Here is a 26,331-nt window from a genome sequence, read left to right as displayed (position 1 = left end):
CTCCCAAGTAGCTAAGACTTTAGGAGTGTGCCACCACGCCTGGTAATTTATTCTTTATACAGACAAGGTCTTGCTATGTTGCCCAAACTGGGCTAAAACTCCTGGCCTCAAGCAATCCTCCCACCTCGGCCTCCCAAAGTATTGGGATTACAGGCTTGAGCTAATGCTCCCAGCCCCTATATAGTATCTACATCTTAAGTTTTAAAATTCAAAGAAGAATTTTACTTATATAGATGAGGAATTCATTCAGGCAATCAATGCTTGCTTGCCCTTTACTACGCAGCTCCATGCTTCTATATAGTTATCTTTCCTACACAATTGCTTATACGTTGGTTTTTATGTGAAAGCATCTAATTTTACATGGTACCAATGTACACTATGATGAGAAAAAATGTCTGACTTTCTGTTAGGAGCCAAAATATCTACCAATCATGGTGGCTAATAACTAGAAAAAATCATTAATTTTATAACATTCCTACAAATTTAATTTCTGAAATGTTTGGCATTTTCACACTGAAATCATTATGTAGTAACAATTTTAAACAAATTGTGTGTAATTTTACAACATGAGAATCATGACTGAAAACAAACTAAAATTTTACTTCATTCTCATTGAAAAAGACTGAAAATTTAACCAAAGGTCCATACTACTTCTCTATTTTTATGGACCTTTCTCCACATTTAGAGAAAATTTTACACCCACACAATATGATTTAATTACATATTCAAATATAGCACTTTCCTTTTATCTTATTTTAGAAAAAAAAATGTGGTGCTATTTTTCAAAAGACATCATACTAAATACCAAAGGTTTCGACCTAGCTTTGGGGAAGTGAAAGAGTTTAGAAAATTTATAAAATTTTTCTTTGCCCTCTCTTCATTCAGTAACTCATTTTTATGAAATCTTAATTTCTACTTTCTGGCTGCAAAAAAAACTTTTTGTTTGTTTGTTTTGCAGTTTGATCTTGTGTGCTTTTTTGTTGGTTGGTGTGTTTGTTTAGTCAGGGTATTCTGGTAAGCTTCCAATCCCTTTTTCTAAATAAGTTGATTTTTGGCAAAGAAACATAAACATTACGCAGCACACAAAAGCATAAATAAGAACAGAGAACAACTCTTATAGAGATATAAATTAACAAAAGGACCAATATGGGAACTTCTCAAAGCAAATTATAACATTCTTATCATGAAAAAAGGCAACCTATCCTGGCTATGCATAGAAAAAGAAGAGAAAAAAAATTACGTTAGCAAGATATCTGAACTTCACAGAATATCCCAATATTATTTTCTTTGTAAATAAGTCCAAATTCATTCATGGCTTAGTGAATTGTTAAGCCTGTCGCACTATGCTATACCTCATCTTACTGTGCTTTGCAGCGGGTAACAATCTGGTTTAAAGCACCACCAATTCAGTCCCACGCTGAGGTTATTATCCTAACCACAGAACTGTCTCTTTCTCTTTAAATTCAATTACGTTTTAGGTCATTTTAAAAGTCTGCAGGCCGGGCGTGGTGGTTCACACCTGTAATCCCAGGACTTTGAGAGGCCAAGGTGGGTGTATCACCTGAGGTGAGGAGCTCCTCAAGACTAGCCTGGTGAACATGGTCTCTACTAATAATACAAAAATTAGCCAAGTGTGGTGGTGTGTGCCCGTAATCCCAATTACTTGGGAGGCTGAGGCAGAAGAATTGCTGGAACCTGGGAGGCGGAGGTTCAGTGAGCTGAGATTGTGCCACTGTACTCCAGCCTGGGCGACAGAGCAAGACTCCATCTCAAAAAAAAAAGTCTTGCACAAAACCTCCATAATACTTATATCAAAAACAAATAGCAGTCAAATTTGCTTAATACGAAATTAATCCTTAAAATGTATTTGACTTTGACATCAACTTACTGTATGTTTATAGAAGCTACTTATAATTGTTATTCATTTTTAGAAAGTTCAAAATCTGATTCAGTACCAATATAAGTTTATCCTACTTATTTGTTAAAACAGGTTTTTGTCCCGTATATTTTTAATGTTATTTACATCTGTGTTAATGCTTTCCTTGTAACATTTTCCTTAAGGATAGTAAACTATCTTAATTTAAACTTGTCTTAAATTTCTCATAGCCTACACCACTTAGTACACAGTCTTCCATCATATTGGATGGCTGAGAAACAATGACTATTAACTAGAACTTAAAACTGTTATCTACCTACATTTACTTTATAGGAGGACAGATTTTCATCCCTACTTTTTAAAGTGACAATGAGTGAGGGAACCAAGATGTATATTCATGTACTAGATTCTGAGAAAGTGAGATTCAAACTCAAGTAGAAAAAATAACAAATGTGGATCTAGCATAAGCTCACAATAAAGTGGGAAAAGGACTCAAATGACATGAGATTTTAAAAAACAAAACAAAACAAAAAACCCCTAAATATTAAAAACTGAGTCTTAGAATTATTTTGGGTTAGAACAAGCCTGACTCACCTGCAGCCCAGGACAGTTTTGAATGCAGCCCAACACAAATTTGTAAACTCTCTTAACATACTATGAGATTTGTTTTGCGATTTTTTTTTTTTAAAGCTCATCAGCTATCATTAGTGCCAGTGTATTTTATGTATGGCCCAAGATAATTCTTCCAATGTGGCCCAAGAAAGCCAAAAGACTGAACACCCCTGGGTTAGAGAGTAAAGTACTATTATAGACCCATTTCTCCAATTATCTGACTCTATCTTGATACTGAAGCCAACAGTGACATAAGCAAAGTATACAGACTAAGTCACAGGCTTCGAACTCAGGTGGGTCTGAGTGCCAGTTCTGCTTCTTTTGGCAGTGTTACCTGGGGCAAGTTATTCCTGGTAGTTTCTTCAGCTATAAAATGGTAATTATAATAAAGGCACCTATCTCTCAGGGTTGCTGTAAAGATTAATGTGAGGCAAAGTGTTTAATGGTATGGGTACATTTTAAATACTCGATAAATGTTATTTTTATAATATACTTTTTTCTGATTGACCCAACAATTTTAACTTGAAAGTGAAAAAATACTTTTACAATTTGCTATGTACATTTCCACAAAACATTTGCTACACTCTGGTCCATAGTGCAGTCAAATAAACCACATTATTATATCAGCACCTCCCTGCATTGCCAAACCTAGGAATCCAGTGAATGAAAATCCTATCTTAACAAAATACGAAGTTGTATAACATGAATGATAAAAGTAATCTGCAAAACTTACTATTCCTAGATCAGTTTTCTCTTTCTAAGGTTATACATAGTATCATAGGCTCTTATTAAATTACCTTGTCAGAAAAAGGAAAAGAAGCCTCTCACGTGATGCAGGCTGATCTCGAGTACTGAAATAGGAGTAAATCTGAAGAGCAAATAAGACGAGCCAGAAAACCATGAAAAGAACAGGGACTACCAGTTGATTCCACAGGGACATTCCCAGGGCGAGAAGGCCATATACTTCCACTACCTAAATAAAAACAAGACAAGAAAACTTCTTGTATCACCATCTAATAAACACTGTAAAAACACTTAAGAATCGAATCAGAAGTAAAACATTAGTTTTTCTTTTATTGTAAGACTGTTTCAGCTAAATTCCTTTAAAGTTAGCCTATATAGTTAACAAACAGTATGTTTTTTAAAACTTACTGATTTTGCATTATTATTAACACTTGACACACACTTATTTGATAGAAACAAATTGCCCTAATAGTCCAGGGATAAGGTCAAAATAAGGTCATACTCAGTACAAAATAACCTTGAAGGTAGTTTGAGAAGACTTGGTAAACACTCATGTCTAATCAAAATAATCAGGACTAGCATGAACTTATACAACACTGCTTGAGGCAGTAGGCTAAAAAAAGTAAAAGTAAAAACTTTCAGGGTTTATTCAGAAATGTCACAAATGAGAAACAGTTCAATGAAGAAGAGTACTTAATCACTGGAAAAATTTTTTGCAGAGCAAAGATAGTTAGCAAGTCTTTTTCTCCCATACACATCAATTCCCCTTCCTCCTACTGTGTTTTTATCAAGCTATGTTTTTCCATTTGGTTTGCCAAATGTAGTAACATTAGGAAAAGGATATATTAAAAAAAAAAAAAAAAAGGCTTAATAATCTGCAACTCACTAAATTAGTTTTCCAGTTTATAAAACACTCTTCTTATGAAACTGACTAGGAAAAATCAATCACAGAATCTGATTTAATCTAAGAGCATAGGTGTTACCAAGTTTCTAGAGCTTCTATGTCAAGGACCAGACTCTGGTAACACAGCAGGAATTCTGCCTGGCAGCTTACAAAACCAAAATCTAGCAGTCAACTGGTCTTGCTGGAATTTCTCAATGTGATACCGGAATGTTTCAATAAGGTACAAAGATCTTTAAGTATTGACTTGCAGATTATTCTAAATTTAAAATTCTTTCATCAGTAAATCAAAAGCTTTTTCTACAACCCAGTCTATTAACTTCTATTTTCCCCAGTGAGAAAAGATTAAAAGAAAAAGGAAACTGCCCAACTAGCTGCAAAATTATTATCAGGCAGACTGATCACTAAGACGCAGAGAATACTTTTCTTCCTCTCCATTCAAGAAACAGACCACTATTTCTTGCTTATCTAATTCTTTCCTGGTCACACATTTTATAACCTGTATTTCCAACAGCTACATCTAGTTGATGTATGAATCTTATGGCAACCAACTAAATATGACATTAAAAAATGAAGGCTGAGGTTATTCAATAAATATTTAATATTCAATAAATATTTACTGAATATTCATTATTTATTACAAACTAAGATAACCCTCATAAGACTGAACTGAAAGAAAAATATGTATCTTAAATTTGTCATTCTTACCCTGAATACAACTATAACCCCTCCTGTCCTGCTTCCCCACGAAGCCGCTCTTCACTGACAGTAGAAATAATCTCGTTTCTGGAAGATCTACTCCTGGGAAAACTGTCCAAGTTAATCACTGTGTAAGATGAAGATAGAATCAGGCTAAGGCCAAAAGCTTAGAGAAAGTATTCTCAAAGATCTGCCCCTGGGGCCATAAGAGAATACCTCACTTAGCTGTATCAGTTTGTTCTATCTGAGAGCTTCCTGTACCTTAAGGACACAGTCCAGAGGTGGAAGACAGTGACATTTTAACACTCTCTTTTTATACCAAGTCAGGTTAAAATCTACTTTTTATACTACAAACTATCAATTAAACCAAAGAGAAATATTTATTTCCCAAATGTGTATTGTTTGTATCTGCGAGTAATTTACCTTAGAGCAAAGGCTGAAAAAAGTAGGGGAGAAACTTTTATAAAAAGCATGTTATGTTGGCAAAGTCAGTTCAAGTACTATATCTAAATGAAATCTATCATATTATAACCCCGAACTATTTAACTTTTCTTTTTCAATTAGGCACAAAGGGAAGAAACTGTAGTCACAGTAGGACTATAATCAGAAGGAAAAAGCAGGATTTGACTTATAGGTATTCAATTCTTTATTATTTTTGTCTTCATTACAATAGCTAACACATATGGAACACTGTCTGGTACTAAACTCATTTAAATCTCACAGAACCCTATGAGGAAAACACAGCTTTCATTATTAGCTCCGTTTTACAGAAAGTAAAGCAATTATCACAAGGTTACACAGCTAGGGAACAGCAGCATCAGGGTATGATCTCAGATAAATCTGCTTTAAGAGAACCACTTCAACAATCTTTCAGATGCTCCTAATTGAGCTGAAAATAGCTGCTGTTTTGAAACTGTAAAAATGACTGGTACCATAACTGTGAACTAAAAATGAACTATAACTTTAATGTACTTAACATTTATGTAGAATTTTATCTACATGTTTGTGGTTGTCAGTCTTACCTGAACCAATTCTCTGTATGCAGATTTAGCAAGGTTATAAGGTACCAAAAGATTAGACCCAAGAAAATAGAGAACTTCCAATCCAGTAAAAATCATAGCAAATTTATTGATGATAACAATTGTCTCCAAAGGAACAAGGCAGAGTCGTGCTAGCAGAGGAAGCATGTGAGCTGAAAAGAGCCAAATCTGCTTTGTTTTCATGACACAGGAGCATAAAGTACACACCACCAACTGACCTAAAATGGGGAACAGAATACATTTAAATTTTGAGCATTTGGCATCCACAAAATAAAAACAACCAAAAAACACTGTTGATAAGGATAGTAACACAACTTTTGAAGAAGTCTAACTAAAATCTTGTAGATAATATTTTAAATCAAACTTTAACTCTATCTGACTATAATTACATATTCACATGTTCTGTGAATTTTGAATGCTAATTCCTTAGGGCTGATCTGGAAAGAGCAACATAAATCTCCACTGGTTGTCTGTGATGGCATGTATAATACGAAGAAAACTTTAAACAATGTCTAGTTCAGTATTGTGACAATTCAGTTGCTACTGTTTATACACAGCTTCTTTTCCTAAGGTACTCAATATGTAACTGTTCTGGTCTATAGGTGAAAGCATAAAATCCAAGATACAATCACTTGTTCAAGATCATACTGTAACAATATTTGTTCTGAGAATTTTTTAATCTTTATTTTTGGAGGACCATGTAAACCTCCCCAAATAACTAAATCATAAGTTAAAACTAAAAACTAAACAAATTCTTCTCACTGGGAATTACACATGATCATTGTATTAAACTCAGAAACAGAGAAACAAAATGGGAAAGAAAACTCTCAGTCTCTTACAATCCCACAACCCAAAGGTAGCCCCTGAGAACACCCTGGGTTACATTGAATGTATGTGACATGATATTTGCATTTAGCCTTTTCCAAATATTCCAGAATTATAAAATACTTTATATGAATAAGCTTTTACATTATGACATCCTTGTATAAACTACCTGGAACACATTTCCTAATATTCTCTTAGGCTAGTAATTACTGAATCAAAAAAAAAAAAAATTTTAAAGACTTTGACACACTGTCAGACTGCCCTCCAGCAACAATTTACCAGTGTATAATGTGGCCATTCTTCTATTAACTTGCCATAGTGAGTATAATTTAGAGAAGGGAAGAACAGGGAATATTTCTTAAATTTTTATAATTGGCATTTTGTTGGTTACTAGCAGCACTGAACATTATCAATAAGTATATAAAAACATGTGCAATCATTTGCAATTATTTGGTGAAATGTTCACATTCTTTGCCCATTTTTCTACTAGAATACATATCTTACTGCTTGATCGAAATATTAATCCTTAGTCACATGATTGCATTTTTCTAATATGCCCCTTGTCTTAATATTTTTAATAACTTTATTCTCTCATAAAAGTATGTATTGAAAATAGTCAAACCATTTTTTTTCTTAATTGTACCCACCTTTAGTGCCATAGTTTATTACATGGCTACCCCACTCAAGATTATACAAATAGCTGTATTTTCTTTTAGTAATTTTTAGCTAATTTTTAATTTTAACTTAAAAATTAATACATTTGATTTACTGTGGAATAAGAAAATAAAGATCTAAGTTTGTTTTTTGTACATGTTTAGTTGGTTATCTCAAAACTGGCTACTGGACTCATCCACTCCTTTCTCATTAATTTGAAATGTCACTGTAGTATACTCCAAAATCTTTTACATATTTAGGTCTGTATAAGAACTTATTACTTTTTGCTTTCAGTGATCTATTCTAATGATGGTACCACCCTGTTCCATCATACTGATTGGACAAATCCTCTCTCATTGCTTCTTTCAGAATTTCTTGGAGATTATGGAATTTTCCAGATTAATTTAGAATCATTAGTCATATTTTCTCACTTCTTGTCAATGAAAACCAAAATGAAAATTTGCGACTTGTTTGTATTCTATCCACACACATGTTGAATATTCCTAGTCCCAAAATCTAAAATCCGTAATGCCCTAAAATCTAACATGATGCTCCAAGAAAATGCTCATTGGAGCATTTTGGATTTCAGATTTTGGGATTAAGGATTTCCAAACAGTAGTATAAAGCAGATATTCCAAAATCTAAAAAAATCAGAAATCCAAAACATTTCTGGTCCCAAGCATTTTGAATAAGGAAAATTCAATCTGTGTTAGAAAAATACAAAAATGTCAACCATTTTTACATAAGACCAAACACTTATAACAATCTACTATGTCATAAAACACATACGGTATTTTATCTCACAAAGCATTAATTTTGGCCTTTAAAAAACTGATACTAAAGTAATGTGAAAAACAATCATAAAGGCATAAAGAAGAGAAAAGCTCCTAATTATATAGAAAACAAGAGGCCACCAAATGATCTGGCTTCCACTGTGTTTACAGTTATGAAACTTAAATGTCCTTGTTGAGCACAATGTAAACTTCCTCTAAGCTCTGAAAATTCCCTTAAGTCTATGCCAGCACATGTGGCGCTCAGTGCTGGGGTTACAGGCTTCCTTTATCTTCTTTCATAGAAGAATATGACTCATATGGCATATTTAAGAGAAGACTACTCCTGCTGAGGTAGAAGAATGAAGGAGTCATATGTTGTTAGTGGAATCTCCCCTAAAGTTCCAAAAGAACAAGTTGTTTGTCTTCTGATTTGCCTATTTCAACTTTTAACTCTGAATAAACCAAAGTCCCAATGTACTCTTTAGATGTCAGGATTCCACTATTAGAAATATCTCCAAGAAGTTTGCAACCCTAGGAAATCATGGCATATTAAAATTACCTATTTTCAAAAAAGTTTGTTATTAAAATGAAGAAAAACACTAAAAAATTATTTTAAAATCAAAGTTGGAAGAAAACATGCTCCTTAATAGTTTATGGACTTCGGAAAGTTGAATCTTAGCTAAGTAAACAGAAGACCATGGCCACTGATAAGAAGAGTTTTAAGAAATATGCTTCATATTTATAATACAAGTATATCCATCATAAAATAAAACGTTACAAGCTTTCTAACTTAGCAAATATGTTCATTATTGAATGTTACCATTAATAAATATGCCAACTCATAACGACATAGTTATAAAGCAACATTATTTTTGTCCTCTGCTGTCTTTTAAAATCCACTCTGTGAAGATTAGTGGTTTTCCTGCCCCTAGATAAAATCCAAGGCAAGTCCCATAACTCTAGCTTAGGTTACTGTCTCAATTTAATAATAACCGAAACTTTCAAACACATTTAAAGTTGGGACTTATCCCTTACTCTAGAGTTCAGGCATTCTAGGGAAAGCATTAATTTTGACCTTCATGCTTTAAGATAGAAAACCTGCAATTGGGAGAGGAAGTGGAAAGCCTGTAGCTGGCTTCTGTCTCTTTTTTGACCTAGCACTTCTTCCTCTGACTCACCCAGGACTGAAGCGGGTAGGGAAGAAGGAGAGGGAGGGAAGTAGGCAGGTTCCTACTTAACTGGACTCTTACAACAATATGGTTGGTACTGGTACTGGTGCTTCCTAGACTTGAGGTATCTAAAACCGATTCATTTTCCCCTGGACACTTTTATGGGTTGTTCTGAAACTGTTCCTATCACTGTTGCTCTCTCACCTGCAGCAGTACCCTTGGTGCTTGGTGTATACCCTCCACTGGCCATTTTTGGCTCTTTTCTCAGCTCCTGGGAATCTGGAAGGTCAATCCCTGTTGAGGACTTCTCATCCCCCTAAAAGGCCTGCTTGAACAGGACCTAAGAAAATCCTACACAGACTTTCGGGGCCCTTGTCTAGTTCACAAAAAACTTACATTGTTTGCTCCACAATTTCCTATATCAGAAGATACAGGAAAACCCTATAAGGCATTTTCACTCCACAGTCAAAACACTCAACAAGCAACTAGCCTATTGCTAGTCCTTTATATCAGATTAGAATTATAATGTGAGCCTCATATATAATTTTAAATTTTCTATTAGTGTCATTTCAAAAAGTAAAAAGAAACAAGTGAAATCAACAATATATTTTACATAACCTAACATATCCTAAACACCATCATATAGACATTCAATCTATATTAAAAGTTAACAAGACATATTAAAAGTTAACCTGGCTTGTGGCAAGTCTTCAAAACTGAGTATGTGCTTTACACGTACAGCACACCTTAATCTCAATTCACCACATGGCAAGTGCTTACCAGCCACATGTGGCTAGTTTTGGACAACATAGTTTTAGATTTTGCAGGCTGAAAAGGCACAAGAATGATACAGTGGACTTCTGGCCTCCTGGAAAGGTGAGAGGTGGGTGAAGGATAAAAGATTGTACATTGGGTACAGTGTACACTGCTCAGGTGATGGATGCACCAAAATCTCAGAAATTACTGCTAAAGAACGTATCCATGTAACCAAACACCATGTGTTCCCCAGAAATCAATTTAAAAATGTTTTTTAATGTAAGAAAATAAAAATAAAAGTGTAACACACAAAAAAAATGTTCCACGGTAACTCAGACCCCAGTCCACAGCATTCCCCCCTTCACTACACAAGACACATAACTCCCTAAATGGTCCCCCACTGAATCCTCTAGTGTAAAGGGCTGGGGAAGTATTTCAGAAAAAAAGAGTTCTCTCTGAAGAAACCCTCCTCTAATCTCTAATATTAGGCCATTTAACACCTTCTACATGGGTGAGTTTCAAAGTCACAAAACAGGTTTGCTCTCACTTCCGTTTTTGCATTTTGGCATGGTACACTCTGGTAGCAGGGCTCCGGTACTTCACGTTAAATTGTATCTATACTGTTTTCAGGCCTTAGCCAACACTTCTATTTTTAACATTCTACTATCTGAATATTTCAATCACATCTCAAGTTCTTGATGTTTCCAGACATTTATTTTTGACAATAAGGTCATGGCTTTCAACAGCAATAAGTAAATTTAAGATATTACATGTTTCATTTTAATCTTTCAAAGTAATAATTAGCTCTATTTAAAAATTAATCTTCTCAAATACTTAAAAAAACCCTTATAAAAAGCGCAAGCGACTATGTGCTATGTACAATATGACTATAAATACATAACCTATACATGGGGAAAAGAAGACCTAAAAAAAACCACTGAACAATGGTTATATGTGGAAAAAGTCACCATGAATCACTTTTGAGAATTCCATTTTTTAAAAAAATGAGTATGCACGAATTTTGTAAGTTAGTAAGACTGGCCGGTTCCTACCTACACTTTAATTCTTTTATAATACTTACCTATTAAGGCTGTGGTAAACCGATTCATAGACAGAGGTTCTAAATACATTGGTCCCTCATAGGCAAACTCCAGTTCACTCCGAACATAGTCCCTAAATAAGAAAATTGATAAGAATGTGTATATGAAATACATTCCAAGCAGAATCACAATATGCTTATAAAAGTATATTATGTTACTGATACCCCTTTTCCATGTCTAAGGAAAAATTTAGGTATGAAGAATTATATATAAACGGCCTTCATCTGTTTTCTGTGCATTAGAAACAGACATAACTTATTGAAATGGAATGTTACCATGCAGAGAAAGCTGCCAAAGTTCCACATTATGAAATTTTCTTTCTTCTCATGACCTTATAAAATACTTTATGCCCAGTAAAAACCCAATTGAGAGGTGATCTCTCTCAACTCTACTACACTAACCAATGATATCTAGTGATATGACACTAAATATCTCCTTTTCTGGCTATCTTCCACCACCAACATCCCACCCTCATCTTATTTCCCTCAGAGTTTTGGCCCCAATTATATTTTATTAGTCCCAACTAGAACCACAAACTAGTTAGAAAACTGGGGGATAGCAGTATAATCCTTAAAAATTATCAACTCTATATGAAATCTAAGATGATAATTATAATATTTAATTAGGCTACATATTTACTTTGAAGCAAATTTTATATGTGCTGCCGAAGCGAGCACTACTTTGAAGCAAATTTTAGATCGAACAAAATACTCCTTTTAAAATTCAACTCAATTAACCTGTGACTACTGAGAAATAGTAAGCTTTAAGTAATAACCAAAGAGCCTTTACACATTCAGAAAACAAGCGGGAAGCACAACCAGGGAGAATTTAATTTATTATCAGTAAGTTAAATGGTACTACTGGAAGACAGTTTGTCTAAAGTATTTCTGGCATCAAAGAAGGGAAGTTTGTGTAAAAACATTCTTCCCTCTTTTTTCAACTTTTAATGTTTTATTCATTGTATTTAAAAGAGAACATTTCAAGTATTTCCAAACAAACTCATATGGCTATATTTACTTTTTCCATGAAATGACTTCCCATTAGGCAATCAAGTGGAATTCCTTTAGCACTGCATAGCCAAACAAGGAAAGACCCTTACACAATCAGCCAGAAGGGTATTCCCAAAAAAGAATCAAAACTTAAAACTAAAATTTTAAAAAGAATTAAAACAGTTTCTGAGATTATAAAAATGTATGACTAAGTTATATGAGTGATCTAGCAATTCTCCTTTATCGCTCTTAGATGACAGTTTCTAACACATAATGTATTGTCTCTTTCTACTGAAAGAGAAAGCCAAATTCTCAAGAATTATTTTAATGCAGTGGTTGTCAACCAAGGGGCAATTTTGCCCCTGAGGGGATATTCTACGTCTGGAAACATTTTTGGTTGTCACAATGGGGGAGAGGTATTACTAGCACTTAGTGGGTAAAGGCCAAAGATGCTGCTAAATATTCCTCAGTGAAAAGGCTAGCCCCTAGAACAAAACATTATCCAGTCCAAAATGTCAACTGTGCAATATTAAGTAACCTTGTTTTCATGTAGAAAGGCACAAATACAAATAACACATAAATATCTGATTACTATAGGTAACCATCAATGGAATTATATAGTTAGAATAGAAAACTAAAAAATTAAAATTATGAAATTAGAATAAAATGCATATATAAACACTATTAATACAAAGTATTTAAAAATGCTATTTGAAAAACAAATTTATACCTAAAAGAGATTTTAACTCTGAGTGTCAGTACTAGCCAGACCTTTAAAGCCCAATAATTTCTTTTTGGTCAGAGCATCTCTCTCTCCAATGGATATAGTTTAAACAGGGGCCAGGAAAATCCATACAGACAAAACACAGATTGGTAGTTGCCAGGGGCTGGGGAGAAGGGGAGATGAGAGTAATTGCTTAATGAGTACTGAGTCTTGTTTGGGGGTGACGAAAATGTTTTAGAATTAGATAAAGGTGACAGCTGCACAACATTATGAATGCACTGTATGCCACTGAACTGCTCACTTTAAAATGATTAAATTTATGTTATACGAATTTTAGAAAAGGGAGATAAATCAGCTCCAAGTGCACTATCCCCAAGGAGAAAGCCACAAAGTGCCCCAGAAGGGCCTCAGTCCCAAGTATCTCTGTGTGAGGGACAAGAAAAGAGAAGACTTGAGGTCCCTACCATGTTTTCTTTCCACTGTTTGGTTTTGTCACATATTATTAGTATTTTATAATAAAGCTCAGCAAACTAAACATCACGCTAGCATTTCTGATTGCTGAGACATTTGTTAACTGTTCTGCATTATTTCATAGCCTACGTTAGTTTATCCTCTTTTTAAAAACTTCTTTATCTTTCTTTAGTTTCTTACCTTAAATTCTAATTTCACACAACAAAATTTCTAGGGATAACTAACATTCTCTGTTTCTTTTTAACTCAAAAAGAAATTACTGAATACATAAGTGCTAGTACTCTGCTAGACTCTGCTAATACTGCACAGTCCATACTAGCATGCAACTTACAAACAGGGAGGGGAGATAAATACTTAGTCCTATAATTATTTAATTATGATGATAATCAGTGCTGTAAGAAAAATACAGAATGCTGTGAGGATTTTAGTCTTTTTTATTGATACATAAAAAGATTTTAAATTCACAGCATATTTAAAAATTACATATTTTATTCTCTATTTCTAGGTTCTAACTTTTTCAATAAACTAATAATATTTCTATGTGCCTTTTACTTTTTTATTTTAAATACTACTTATTTTACCTCTCCTATTTCATATGGTTATTATAAAAGTTTTTAATGTAACTATTTCCTTTTCATTTATCCAACCCTATATTTCATTCCTTTGTTTTTTAAGCCTTCTCTCAACTTTCTAATCCTTTCCATTATTTTCTTTTTAATTCTTTTTACTTTCTCTATACTCATTACTTTGCGATTTGCTGTGATTATAGGACACTAAGGGAGGTCTGCATTCCAGAAGAATAAATAATCAACCTTTAGGCCACAATGACAGCCCTGATGTTAAGCAGTTTCCTCCCACTTGCTCTTACTTTGTCCTTCTCTAGGATCCTAGGATTAGCTCTCCAATACTGTACTGCCCCCCACATTCCTGTTCAACTTGAGTCTTTGTATCATTCATCATAGCCTCAAAATTAATATCGTCCCTAGGCCCCTTAGAACCTTTCCCCTTTGCTCAATTCCTCTCTTTCAATACAGTCCTCCAAAATCCTCCATTTGCCTGATGCATCAAAAAGCCCCACCTCAGTAAAAACAGCCAGGCCTAGAAAGCCTGCAGACTCTCTCTTCAGGCCAGCTCAGCTTAGCATGCCAGAGTCAAGGCAATGGTTTTGGTGACAGCTAAACTACCTAGTATGCCACACAACCACTACGGATCTGTCACTTCTAAAAGGAGGATCTGGGCATCCCATCCCAAACTGTAGAGAAGAACTGAAATAAGAATCAGTGTTAACAAAAATCTCTACATCTAACTTATGCACAACTTCCAGGTATCTCATGCTGGCATTGAGAATTCTTGGTGACTCAGTCCCAACAGGGATGTTCATTCACAACATAAGAAAAACAAGACAGTAAGCCTAAATACGAAAGATCCAAAGTGGGAATTATCCAAAACTCCATGAGTCATTTTAGGTGAAAAATTAGTTCAAGGCAAGAGTCATAAAATTCTAACTTTTAACAACATCTTATGATTCTCTTAAGACTCAAGTGAGCTACTCAAGAGAAGCATTACAATTTTTCATTTCAGAAGACTTAAATGGTAGAATGTTTTAAGACCTTCAGAAACAAGAATTCCTGCCAATCTACTTATAACAGAATAAAATATTTTCCTTCTTAAATGTTTTTTCATTTGTGGAAGGCTGATAATCACCCCAACACAGTAATAAACTAAAAAAATCTCTGAAAAATCTACTTCCCTAGTCCTGTATAATAGCCTCCTCTCCTTTAACTCAAATTGGGGCCACAAGGAATGTACAAAATCTATGAAAAGGGCCTCCAGGCACGGTAGCTCAAGCCTGCAATTCCAGCACTTTGGGAGGCCGAGGCAGGCAGCTCACTCGAGCCCAGAAGTTCAAGAGCAGCCTGGACAACATGGCGAAACTCTGTCTCTACAAAAAAAAAGCAAAACTTAGCTGGGCGTGGTGGTGCCTATAGTCCCGGCTACTTGGGAGGCTGAGGTGGGACAATTGTGTGGGCCTGTTGGGGGCAAGGGCTGCAGTGAGCCAAGACTGCACAACTGCACTCCAGCCTGGGTCAGAGTGAGACACTGTCTCAAAAAAAAAAAAAAAGAAAGAAAGAAAGAAAGAAAAAGAAAAGGGTCTCAGAGCTTGCCATTAGAAAAATTCTTGCTTATATAGAGAAGTATACATGTTACAAAAAAATAAATGGGTACCAACCACAAAACCTAGTAGCTTACCATTTCAGCTAATTAAAGACCTTTTCACAACAGTCTATTCAGCAATCTGACTCACACACTGGACAACCTAGGAACAACTTGTACATTCTGGCTATTTACTTAAAGCTTTCAAACAACGTTAATTCCAAAGAAACCTAATCTATTTTCACATAAAACAAAGGTGTGCCAAGTTATCTTTTGCAATATGGGCAACAAGCACCACTTGATACAAGAAATCTCAGATGTTCAAATACCTGTACTTCCTTATATGCCTACTAAACACACATACACACACACAAACATACCTACTATATCCTCAGCACTGCGCTAGCAGTTGAATAATTCATTTACCCAGAGTTTATTTAAACTGTTGACACCCTTTCTTTAGCTTCTTTCTAGCCTCCAAGATATTTAGTGCCTGCATCTGATAACGTTCAAAAGAAGAAAACATGTTAAACAGCGAAACTGATCACTTTTATTCCTGTCAAAATTAAGTTTAGAATATAAATGGTAATACTCATTTTAACATTCCAAGCTACTTGGGAGGTTGAGGCAGGAGAATCACTTGAGCCCTGGAGGTGGAGGTTGCAGTAAGCCAAGATTGCGCCATTGCACTCCAGCCTGGGCAACAGAGCAAGACTAGTCTCAAAACAAAAACAAAAACAAGTTGGGCGTGGTAGCTCATGCCTGTAATCCCAGCACTTCGGGAGGCCAAGGTGGGCGGATCACCCGAGGTCAGGAGTTAAAGAACAGCCTGGCCAACATGCTGAAACCCATCTCTACTAAAAATACAAAAAATTAGCCAGGTGTGGTCGCGGGCACCTGTAATGCCAGCTACTTGGGAGGCTAAGGCAGGAGAATCACTTGAACCCGGGAGGTGGAGGTAGCAGTGAGCCGAGATCACACCATTGCATTCCAGCCTGGGCAACAAGAGCAAAACTCTGTCTCAAAAAACAAACAAAAAACAATTTACCTAGTTTTGTGGTTTTTTTTTTTTTTTTGAGACAGTCTAACACTGTCACCTGGGCTGGAGTGCAATGGCATGATCTCAGCTCACTGCAACCTCTGCCTTCCAGGTTCAAGCGATTCTCCTGCCTCAGCCTCCCGAGTAGCTGGGACTACAGGTGCCTGCCACGACGCCCGGCTAATTTTTTGTAATTTTAGTAGAGACCGGGTTTCACTATGTTGGTCAGGCTGGTCTCGAACGCCTGACCTTGTGATCCACCCGCCTTAGCCTCCCAAAGTGCTGGGATTACAGGCGTGTGCCACCGTGCCTGGCCTATCTATAGTAGTTTTTAACTGAGGACAGTTTTGTTCCTCAGAGGCAGCATGTGACAATGTCTAGGGACACTTTTTGGTTGTCATATTTGCTGGGAAGAGAGTGTCACTGGGATCTAGTGGGTAGAGTGTTGTCAACAACCTATAATGCACAGGACAGCCTCCATAGCAATGCACACCCTGCCCAAAATTCTGATATCCCTGAGAAACAGCAGCCCCCATCTACAATTTTAAATTATGCAAGTCATCATAAAATGGAGAGCTAATTATCCATATTTTACGCCTAAGCCACTCTTGGGGAAGTTTTTACATTTGAAACCATACTTACACACCCAAGAGCCAGAATAAAAACAGTATTACTTTCTTCTTTTGAAAGCCAGTTCTACTGGGCTCTTAATTCAAGTCGTAGACACACAAATCCAACATGTTGGTTCATAAATCTAACAATAAAACAAGGAATTTAAGAATACTGGGCCGGGCATGATGGCTCATGCCTGTAATCCCAGCACTTTGGGAGGCCAAGGTGGGCGGATCACGAGGTCAGGAGACAGAGACCATCCTGGTTAACACAGTGAAACTCCGTCTCTACTAAAAAATATATATAAAAAATTAGCCAGGTGTGGTGGCAGGCACCTGTAGTCCCAGCTACTTGGGAGGCTGAGGCAGGAGAATGGTGTGAACCCAGGAGGCAGAGCTTGCAGTGAGCCGTGAGCCGAGATTGTGCCACTGCACTCCAGCCTGGGTGAGAGAGAAAGACTCCTTCTAAAAAAAAAAAAAGAATACTGGAGTTTGGAAAAAACATCCATCTGTAGATGTGACCCCACACCCTCACAAGAATGACCACACTCTCACAGGAGTGGTAATATCAGTGTATGGTTTTTCTTTTTTTCCCCCTTAGTTCTGGATAGTCTCAATTTTCTATTGGGATTAGTACTAGAAAAATACATTCGCTACATCCCTCAAAATGCAAGGCAGAGTTCAGTAATTTTAAAAAATTTAAACTGACATTTAGTTTAGTAAGTTAGTTAATAAGTTCAATTAGCATATTAATATTAAATATTCATATGACACTGACTGAGCCGATGAATCTTCTGACATTTAATTCTTCCAAACTGCAAGCTATATCCATTCTATAGACATATTCTAAACAAGTTTTTAGTCATTTCCAGATAATCAGCCTCATTATGTAAATACACATGTAAGGAAAAACAGAAACCCAACTTTTCAAAAGTTTATGAAATTTGAAAATTTCAAGAAAATTAATATTTGCAAATGTCTTTCTCTATAAGCTAGTTTTTAAATTTGTTTTTCTTGTTTCCAATGAGGCTGGATATAGCCAGTTTTTTAAGTACCAAATTAATTGTTAAAATTATTATAAGTGCTGATTCTCCTTCTCAGGAGCATAATAAACTATGCCTTGATATAAGTAGACTGCAGTGAATGGAAGAATATATTTGCCAATCATAGATCTGATAAGGGACTTGTATATATTTGCAAATCATAGATCTGATAAGGGACTTGTATATATTTGCAAATCATAGATCTGATAAGGGACCTGCATATATTTGCAAATCATAGATCTGATAAGGGACTTGTATATATTTGCAAATCATAGACTGATAAGGGACTTGTATCTAGAATATATAAAGAATTCCTACAACTTAGTAAGAAAAAGACAACCCAATTAAATACTGAACAAAGGATGTGAATAAACATTTTTCCAATATTTACACATGGTCAATGAACACATGTAAAAATGTTCAACTTCATTAGCCATCAGGGAAATGCAAATCTAAAGCACACTGAAATATCTCTTCACACTCACTGTAATGGCTCCACTAAAAAGGACAACAAAGGGTGCTGGCAAGAATGTAGGGAAATTGGAAGCCTCATACACCGCTGGTAGAAATGTGAAACACTGCAGCCATTTTAACAGTCCGGCAGTTTCTCAAAAGGTTAAATATAGGCACCACACAATTCAGCGATTCCGCCCCGAGGTATTTGTACAAGGAAATCAAAAACATTTATCTACACAAAAACCTGTACATGAACGGTCGTAACATTATTCACAATAGCTAAAACATAGAAACAATTCAAGTGTCCATCAATGGATAATTGGATGTATAAACAAAATATGGCATATATCTGTACAACGGAATATTGACAGAAAAAGAAAATAAGTACCAACACATGCTACAACATGGATGAACCTTGAAGACATGCTAAGTGAAATTCAGTGCATATAAAATATCCAGAACAGGTCAATAAAAAAAGACAGACAATAGACTGACAGTTGCCAAGGGCTGGGGGCAGGGAAGGTGGTGGGAAATAGAGAATGACTGCTAATGGGTATGACATTTCTTTCTGGGGTGATGAAGATCTAAAATCAATTTTGATGATGTTTTGCACAACTCTGTGAATGTACTACAAACCACTGAGCTGTATACATATGTATTTTCTGAAACAGGGTCTTGTTCTGTCACCAGGCTGGAGTGCAGTGGCACAATCCCAGCTCACTGTAGCCTCAACTTCCCAGGCTCAATCGATCCTCCACCTCAGCCTCCCAAGTAGCTGGGACTAAAAGTGCGTGCCACCACACCCAGCTAATTTTTTGTATAGAAGGGGTTTCACCATGTTGTCCAAACTGGTCTCCAACTTTTGAGCTCAAGCAATCCACCTGCCTTGGCCTTCCAAACTGCTGGGATTACAGGTGTGAGCCACCATGCAAGGCCCTTGAGTTATATACTTTAATCAGGTATGTGAATATCTAAATAAAGTTGTTATTAAAAAAAAAAAAAACCTGGGGCCAGGCACAATGACTCATACCTGTAATCCCAAAGCTTTGGGAGGCTGAGGCAGGAGGATATGTGAGGGCAGGAGTTCAAGACCAGCCTGGGCAACATAGCAAGAACCCTATCTCTACAAAAAAAAATATTTTTTTAATTAGCTAGGCATGGTGGCATACACCTGTAGTCCCAGCTATTCAAGAGGCTGCAGTGGGAGAAGTGCTTGAGTTCAAGGCTACAGTGAACAATGACTGCACCACTCCACTATGACCTTGGTGACACAGTGAGAAACATCTCAAAAAAAAAAAAAAAAAAAAAAAAAGATACTTGCTTATGAAGCTCCACAGAAATCTGAACCATTATTTTTTTAAAACTAAAACCTTCAACCTCATGTCTTACAAATGTTACATGTTCAAACCTTGGTATTTATTAACTGATGCGTTATGAATAATTCAAGGATAGCACATCTTTGCTAGCCTTTTGTGAGATACTATCATATAGTATAAATTACACTAAGAGGAAAATACTAAAATATGCCATATCTTGAAATTCATTCATTTAATACCAAAACAAACTCCCTACGATGGCATTGTCTACAAAAGGGTTATCCAATCTTTCCGTTTCCCTGGGCCTAACTGGAAGAAGAACAACTGTCTTGGGCCACACATAAAACACACGATGATAGCTGATGAGCAAAAAAAAAAAAAAAAAAAAAAAAAAAAGGCAAAAAAAATCTCATAATGTTTTAAGGAAGTTCACGAATTTGTGTTGGGCTGTATTCAAAGCCATCCTGGGCCACATGCAGCCCAGGAGTTGGACAAGCTTAGTCTACAATTTCAAAGAAGTAACTTGCTGAGGTAACATATTTACTAGGTAAGGAAACATTTTGTATCAAGTCTGATTCTAAAATTTATTTTCCTTTCCACTAACCATGCTGCCTACCGAAGTGGAATGAACTAGATTGTGAAAACATGGATTCAAGTTAAAGTCTGGGATTTTCCCTTCCTAGCTGGTTGCCTACTTCCTTTTTTTCATCTGTAAATCCCAAAGGAACATAAAAAAAATCAAAATGAAATAAGAATAGGAAGTATTTTTGCCTACTATAAAATTTTATTAAAATTTAATAAAATCCCATTATTGAGGCTGGACACAATGGTTCATGCCTGTAATCCCAGCACTTTGGAAGGCCAAGGTGGGAAGATCATGAGGTCAGGAGTTCGAGACCAGCCTGGCCAACATGGTGAAACCCCATCTCTACTAAAAATACAAAAAGTTAGCTGGGCGTGGTGGCATATGCCTGTAGTCCCAGCTACTCAAGAGGCTGAGGCAGGAAAAACACTTGAACCTGGGAGGCAGAGGTTGTAGTGAGCCCAGATAAAATAAAAATAAAAATAAATAAAATAAAATTCCATTATTTAAATTAAGCTTTAATTTCCTAGTAATGAAAATAAACTTGAAACATTAGAAACAGTCATTTTCATAAACTGAAACTAAAAAGCTAAAAAAGCCACAAGGATGGTCAGGAAAAATCCTTTCTTTACCTCTGAAACTCCCATCTTGTAAAAAGATGGGAAAATGTCTCCATCCTCAGCCTGAGCTGAGACTCAGAGGTATCGGGGTAAGGTCAAATGAACAAACTGTGTGAAGTGTGGGGGATGGTGGTACTAGGATGAGAAACGCATCATGTCTGTGTCAGTATTGGTGCTTGGACTCCTAGTTTGACTCTATGGAGAGGGATGCTACAGGACAAGGTCTAAGTTATTTTCATGAAGGAGTCTAAGACACAGTGACATACTTGTGTGACGCAAAATGGGGAATCTCACTGTCTCTATTCTTGAAGGGAACACAGCTTGATTTAAACATTGTGAGGATTGCAAGAAATGCAACACTACTCTGCCAGCTCCAGATTTTGCAACTTTGACATCAGAGGACCTACCCTGGGCAGAATGGTGGCAGAAGTTCAAGAGTAAGACACCATCCTCCAGGCACCATTTTGAGCAGAGAAAATCAACCAGATAGGAATAAAGGAGGAAAATGCAAGAAGAGTAAGCTTCTGGGAAACACCCTGGGACTTTGAGAAATAATTAGACAAAACATTAAAGAGAATTGGAGGTCCTGTTTCAACAAGAGGGGCAAAAAACCCAGTCATTTTAGTTATTCTCATCCTTTCATATCCACAGAAGTGGTAAGAATTGAACAATGTTTTAAAAACTGTAAGTACCAGAGTATTAACACATCTATCTCTGGGTGGTATAATTTCAGACGATTATTAAATGCCTTTACATTTTCTGTATTTTCCAAAAATTGTCTATAGTGAGCGCCTAATTTTATAATCAGAAAAAGTTAATGTTTTTAAAAACTCAACAATGTAATTCTAGTTAATGTAAAAATGCTACTTCTAAGATTAAATTTCAACTACCCCAAAGTCTGTTTCAGACTCTTATTATGGCTTATACTATATGCAAGGTGGCCACTCCTCTTAGAATTGGGAATATATTTTAATATGGTAAATACCTTTCTATCAAAAATTATAAAATTTAAGTTTCAAAAGAAATTATACCTCCAAAATATACTCCAACCCACTACTTTACAGTGTCACTTTTGGTCCACCTATATTTTAACATTCTGTTCCAAAGTAGGAAGCTCATATTCATTGGCAGACCCAAGTCTTAAAATTTAGATCTAGCAGACTTAGGTACACAGACAATATGGCTAAAGAGACAGAAGTTTAGCTATACAATCAACCTCACAAGATAATGTATATCAATCCTTCACTCCACATGGCTGCATCTTATGCTGATTCTTATACATCATAAATTGATTTCCTAAAGTAATGAAGTGTGTAATTGTTAAAATGCTCCTACAGCCTACCTTTAGAAATTCTTTTATCAGGCAATACAGGAAAGTTAAAGGATATCCTCCCAAGTAGCTGGGATTACAGGCGACCGCCACCACGCCCGGCTAATTTTTGTATTTTTAGTAGAGATGAGGTTTCACCATGTTGGCCAGGCTGGTCCCGAACTCCTGACCTCAGGTGATCCACTCGCCTCCCAAAGTGCTGGGATTACAGGCATGAGCCACCGCGCCCAGCCAGTTCAAGGATATCTTTATAAACATAACCTTAAAACTTGTTTCATGTTAAGCTTGTTTTTAAAAGCAGAAATAAAATGTCAGCATAAACCAGCTATTAATCCTGTTTAAGATCTAGAAAATGAGCATCAAACCAGTTTTGGACCTAGCAAAGCCTTAGCTTTACTTAATAGTGTTCATGAAAAGTATTTTATTGGCGAAAGAAAACTTTAAATTCAGTCATACATTTCAAAAATGGGGTCATATTCTTACCTGGAAATTTGATGTCCAGCATAGAGGAGCAGAGCAGTCAAAAAATATAGATAAAGCTGAACCAGATGCTGCCTGGGCAATGTTAGCAGCACCACACTTAAGATATAACCTGTAGCAGAAAGACAGATAAATAAAATATAATTTTAATTTAGTTTCCCAATTAATTACAATAAAAGAAAGAGCTTGAGATAAGTAATTTTCCAAACAGGTTTCAGTACTTTCTGAGGTTTCTGATTATACTTACCAAAGTAAGTTTAGTATAGTGACACCACTATGGATTTTTTGTTGTTGAAAATATATTGTATTTTTCACTTCTTTTGTAGATTTCTCTACCTAATAATCAAATACATCACACAAATGTGTAACACAACTCCTTTCATCATCTACCTTTCCTTGATGTCAACTTACTTGTTTTATGCCAATTCTCTCTTTCTTTCTAGTTCCAGAGGAAAAACTGGGTGTCTTAATGTCTCTTTCCAAGGCTGCCCCTTCCATGTGATTCAAGACCTTATTTCTCCAACCCCTGAAAACCCTCTATCTCCTGTACTTTCAGTTGTTCCCCCTTACATCACTCCTTACCTTTGTTTCAAAAAAATATGCATGGCTTTTACCCATCTTGAGAAAAAATAATAAACTTCTTTTCATAGCGATTTTTTTCCTATGAACTATTTTTCTCATTCCACTATCAAATGTTTGAAAAGATCTATATCCAATGCCTCTATTTTCTAAGCATCTATTTTTCACTTTACCATCTACAATCCCTTTACAAACCCCCTTAACTCCTTTGCTCTAAAGAAAGTTGGAAGTCAACAATTGCCTACTTGTCACATCTAAGACATCCTGCTTATTTTTGATCCCTAATATCCAGGCAACTACCATCAAAACGTTGTTACTCTTTGGCTCTGTGATATGGACTTCCTCTTACCCTCTAACTTCTCCCCTTCATTTATTTTCACCGTTTCCAATAAACACTGGAAATCTGGTTCCTAAACAACTGTTTTCCTCTATATACAAAGTACCTAGTGCAAACAACATACTGTAACTTCAAATATCAGCATCTCTTCTAGAAATGTTATCAGCAGTTACTGACAACTTACTATATGTGCAAAAACACATCCTCATTTCTTAGTCTAAGTAGACATCCCATCTCATGACACCTGAGATATATTCCACTTAAATCTTCTCATATTCAACAAGCACAAACTGTGTTCCCCACCTCCTCCCTCAACAAAATAACTCAAAATGACTCAAAATCTGAGTCATCTTTTCTTTCTTATCAAGTCCTGCTGAGCCTTCCTTGATAAATTCCTCTCATGTGTTACCCTTCCATTACAATCTCTATGTCCCATATCCTAATCTGTTATGCAATGCACAGTATACTACCATCCTTCTTTCAGTCTCTATTTTCATATACCCTATACTTCAAGCTTGTCCAATCCGCAGCCCATGGGCTGCATGTGGCCCAGGATGGCTTTGAATATAGCCCAACACAAATTCATAAACTTTCTCAAAATCTTATGAGTTTTTTGGGTTTTTTGTTTTTTTTTTTTTTTTTTTTTTGCAATTTTAAGCTCATCAGCTATCATTAGTGTTAGCATATTTTATGTGTGGCCCAAGACAATTCTTTTTCTAATGTGGTCTGGGAAGCCAAAAGATTGGATACCCCTGATACAGTTAATTACCAGGGTAATAATCCTAACATCATCACTTTTACCTGACAATTCTCCTGCTCTCAAAGTTATGAACCTGACATTCTAGGTCTTACACAATCTGGATCTAGTCTACTTTTCTATAACCATCTTCCACTTAATTTACAAATCTTTATTAAGGCACAGGTACTCCTACTTATCCCCTATTGCCTCTCTCATGCTGAATCAATCATGCCAAAAGCTAAGGAAATATGAGCATGCTTGGGACTAAAGAGATAGAACTGAGGATTTCCTACATGTACTAACTGCAAGGACAATCCATCAAAAGCCAGAGGTAAGTATTTTTATTTGCTCTTTATTTCTTAAAATAATTTCTCCAATTTTGTTAACCCCTATCTCAAATGACTTTAGAGGTATTTTAAAGGATATGTATTATAGTTACTAAGCATTTCCATTGATTGTAGCTGAAGGATTTTCTAACATCTATTACATGAAACTTCTTAAACTCTCTTTTAACAAAACTGTCATTTTCCTTTCCAGAATGGTCTTGTCTTTTCTTTCTCCTACATATCTCATATAAAATCAGTTGCCAAATCTTCTAGATCAAACATATTCATTTCATCCATTCCTTCAATTATCCAGTCATTCAATCAACATTATTATGTGTAAAGTATATGACCCACTCACATTCCTAGACATGGAAGATCCAAAATTAATATGAATAATAATCTAGTGAAAAGGTAAGCATGGAAAAAAGTAATTATTAGACAAAATTGATGCTATAATAAATGAACATTAGAAGGGCTATGGTTAAGTGATTAAGCTTGAATTAGATCTCAAAAGGTGAGTGGTTCTTTACCAGGCTAAGAACAAAGGGAAACATTCTAGAAAAAGAGAACAGCAAACACGAAAACTATAAAAGCATAATTTTCAGGGGACAGTAAATTCTGTAGGTTAGATTAGAATTTGATGTTAACAGAAAGATTGGGAGACGATGCTGAAAGAACTGAGAGCCAAAGCCTCAATAAAAAGCCTAAATACAATAATCAAGAGTTTAGACATAGCTAACGGTTCTCAAATTCTTCAATACCTATTTAGGTGAGGTAAGAGAACAGAAATCAAAACAACAAAAGCACCATTGCTCACCTATACCCCATTTTCATATTCCAGTGGAAAAATAAGTCTGTGATAACAAAATATTTGTGTAAGAAAACTTTGAGAGATGATGAATACTAACTATAAGAGCAGTACGAATGAACCATCTGAACTACAATGTATATATAATCTAACAATTTAAAAAACACAAGTCAAAAATACTACTGACACAAATATGGATCACAACTTATTCTACAGCATTAACCAAACAATCCATAACAAACTAAGTTTATAATGACAAAGCCGTTAGTTTTAAAATTATACACAGTAATTTGTAATTAAAAAGCAAGACTAGTAGTATTTAATAATGATGACCTAGACCAGGTATAGTGGTGCACATCTATAATCCCAGCTACTCAGGAGGCTGGGGTGGGAGGATCACTTGAGCCCAGGAATTCAAGGTTATAGTGAGGTATGACTGCACCACTGCATGCCAGTCTGGGTGACAGAGCATGACCCTGTCTCTATAAAAAATAAGGGTTGGATGTGTTGGCTCACATCTGTAATCCTAGCACTTCAGGAGGCCAAAGCTGGAGGATCACTTGAGCTTAGGAGTTTG

The 26,331-nt window shown here is 35.8% G+C and overlaps 1 protein-coding gene across 4 annotated transcripts in view; it reads right to left on the bottom strand.

Annotated features, from left to right (window-relative positions):
- The window catches only part of RNF145 (ring finger protein 145), a 51,443-nt gene that overhangs the window by 12,684 nt on the left and 12,428 nt on the right, over window positions 1–26,331 (bottom strand). For all 4 annotated transcript variants that reach the window (XM_050794786.1, XM_050794785.1, XM_050794783.1 and 1 more), the window contains exons 3-6: window positions 22,969–23,077; window positions 11,131–11,222; window positions 5,855–6,090; window positions 3,286–3,461 (exon numbers count right to left, since the gene is read on the bottom strand). In XM_050794786.1, the coding sequence (XP_050650743.1) occupies window positions 3,286–3,461; window positions 5,855–6,090; window positions 11,131–11,222; window positions 22,969–23,077 (613 nt within the window). The remainder of the gene's footprint in view (window positions 1–3,285; window positions 3,462–5,854; window positions 6,091–11,130; window positions 11,223–22,968; window positions 23,078–26,331) is intronic.

The sequence above is a fragment of the Macaca thibetana genome, chromosome 6 (genome assembly GCF_024542745.1).
Source record: "Macaca thibetana thibetana isolate TM-01 chromosome 6, ASM2454274v1, whole genome shotgun sequence".
Taxonomy (NCBI): domain Eukaryota; kingdom Metazoa; phylum Chordata; class Mammalia; order Primates; family Cercopithecidae; genus Macaca; species Macaca thibetana.
The sequence above is the reverse complement of the archived record's forward strand: the minus strand, read 5'-3'. Positions and strand labels throughout refer to the sequence as shown.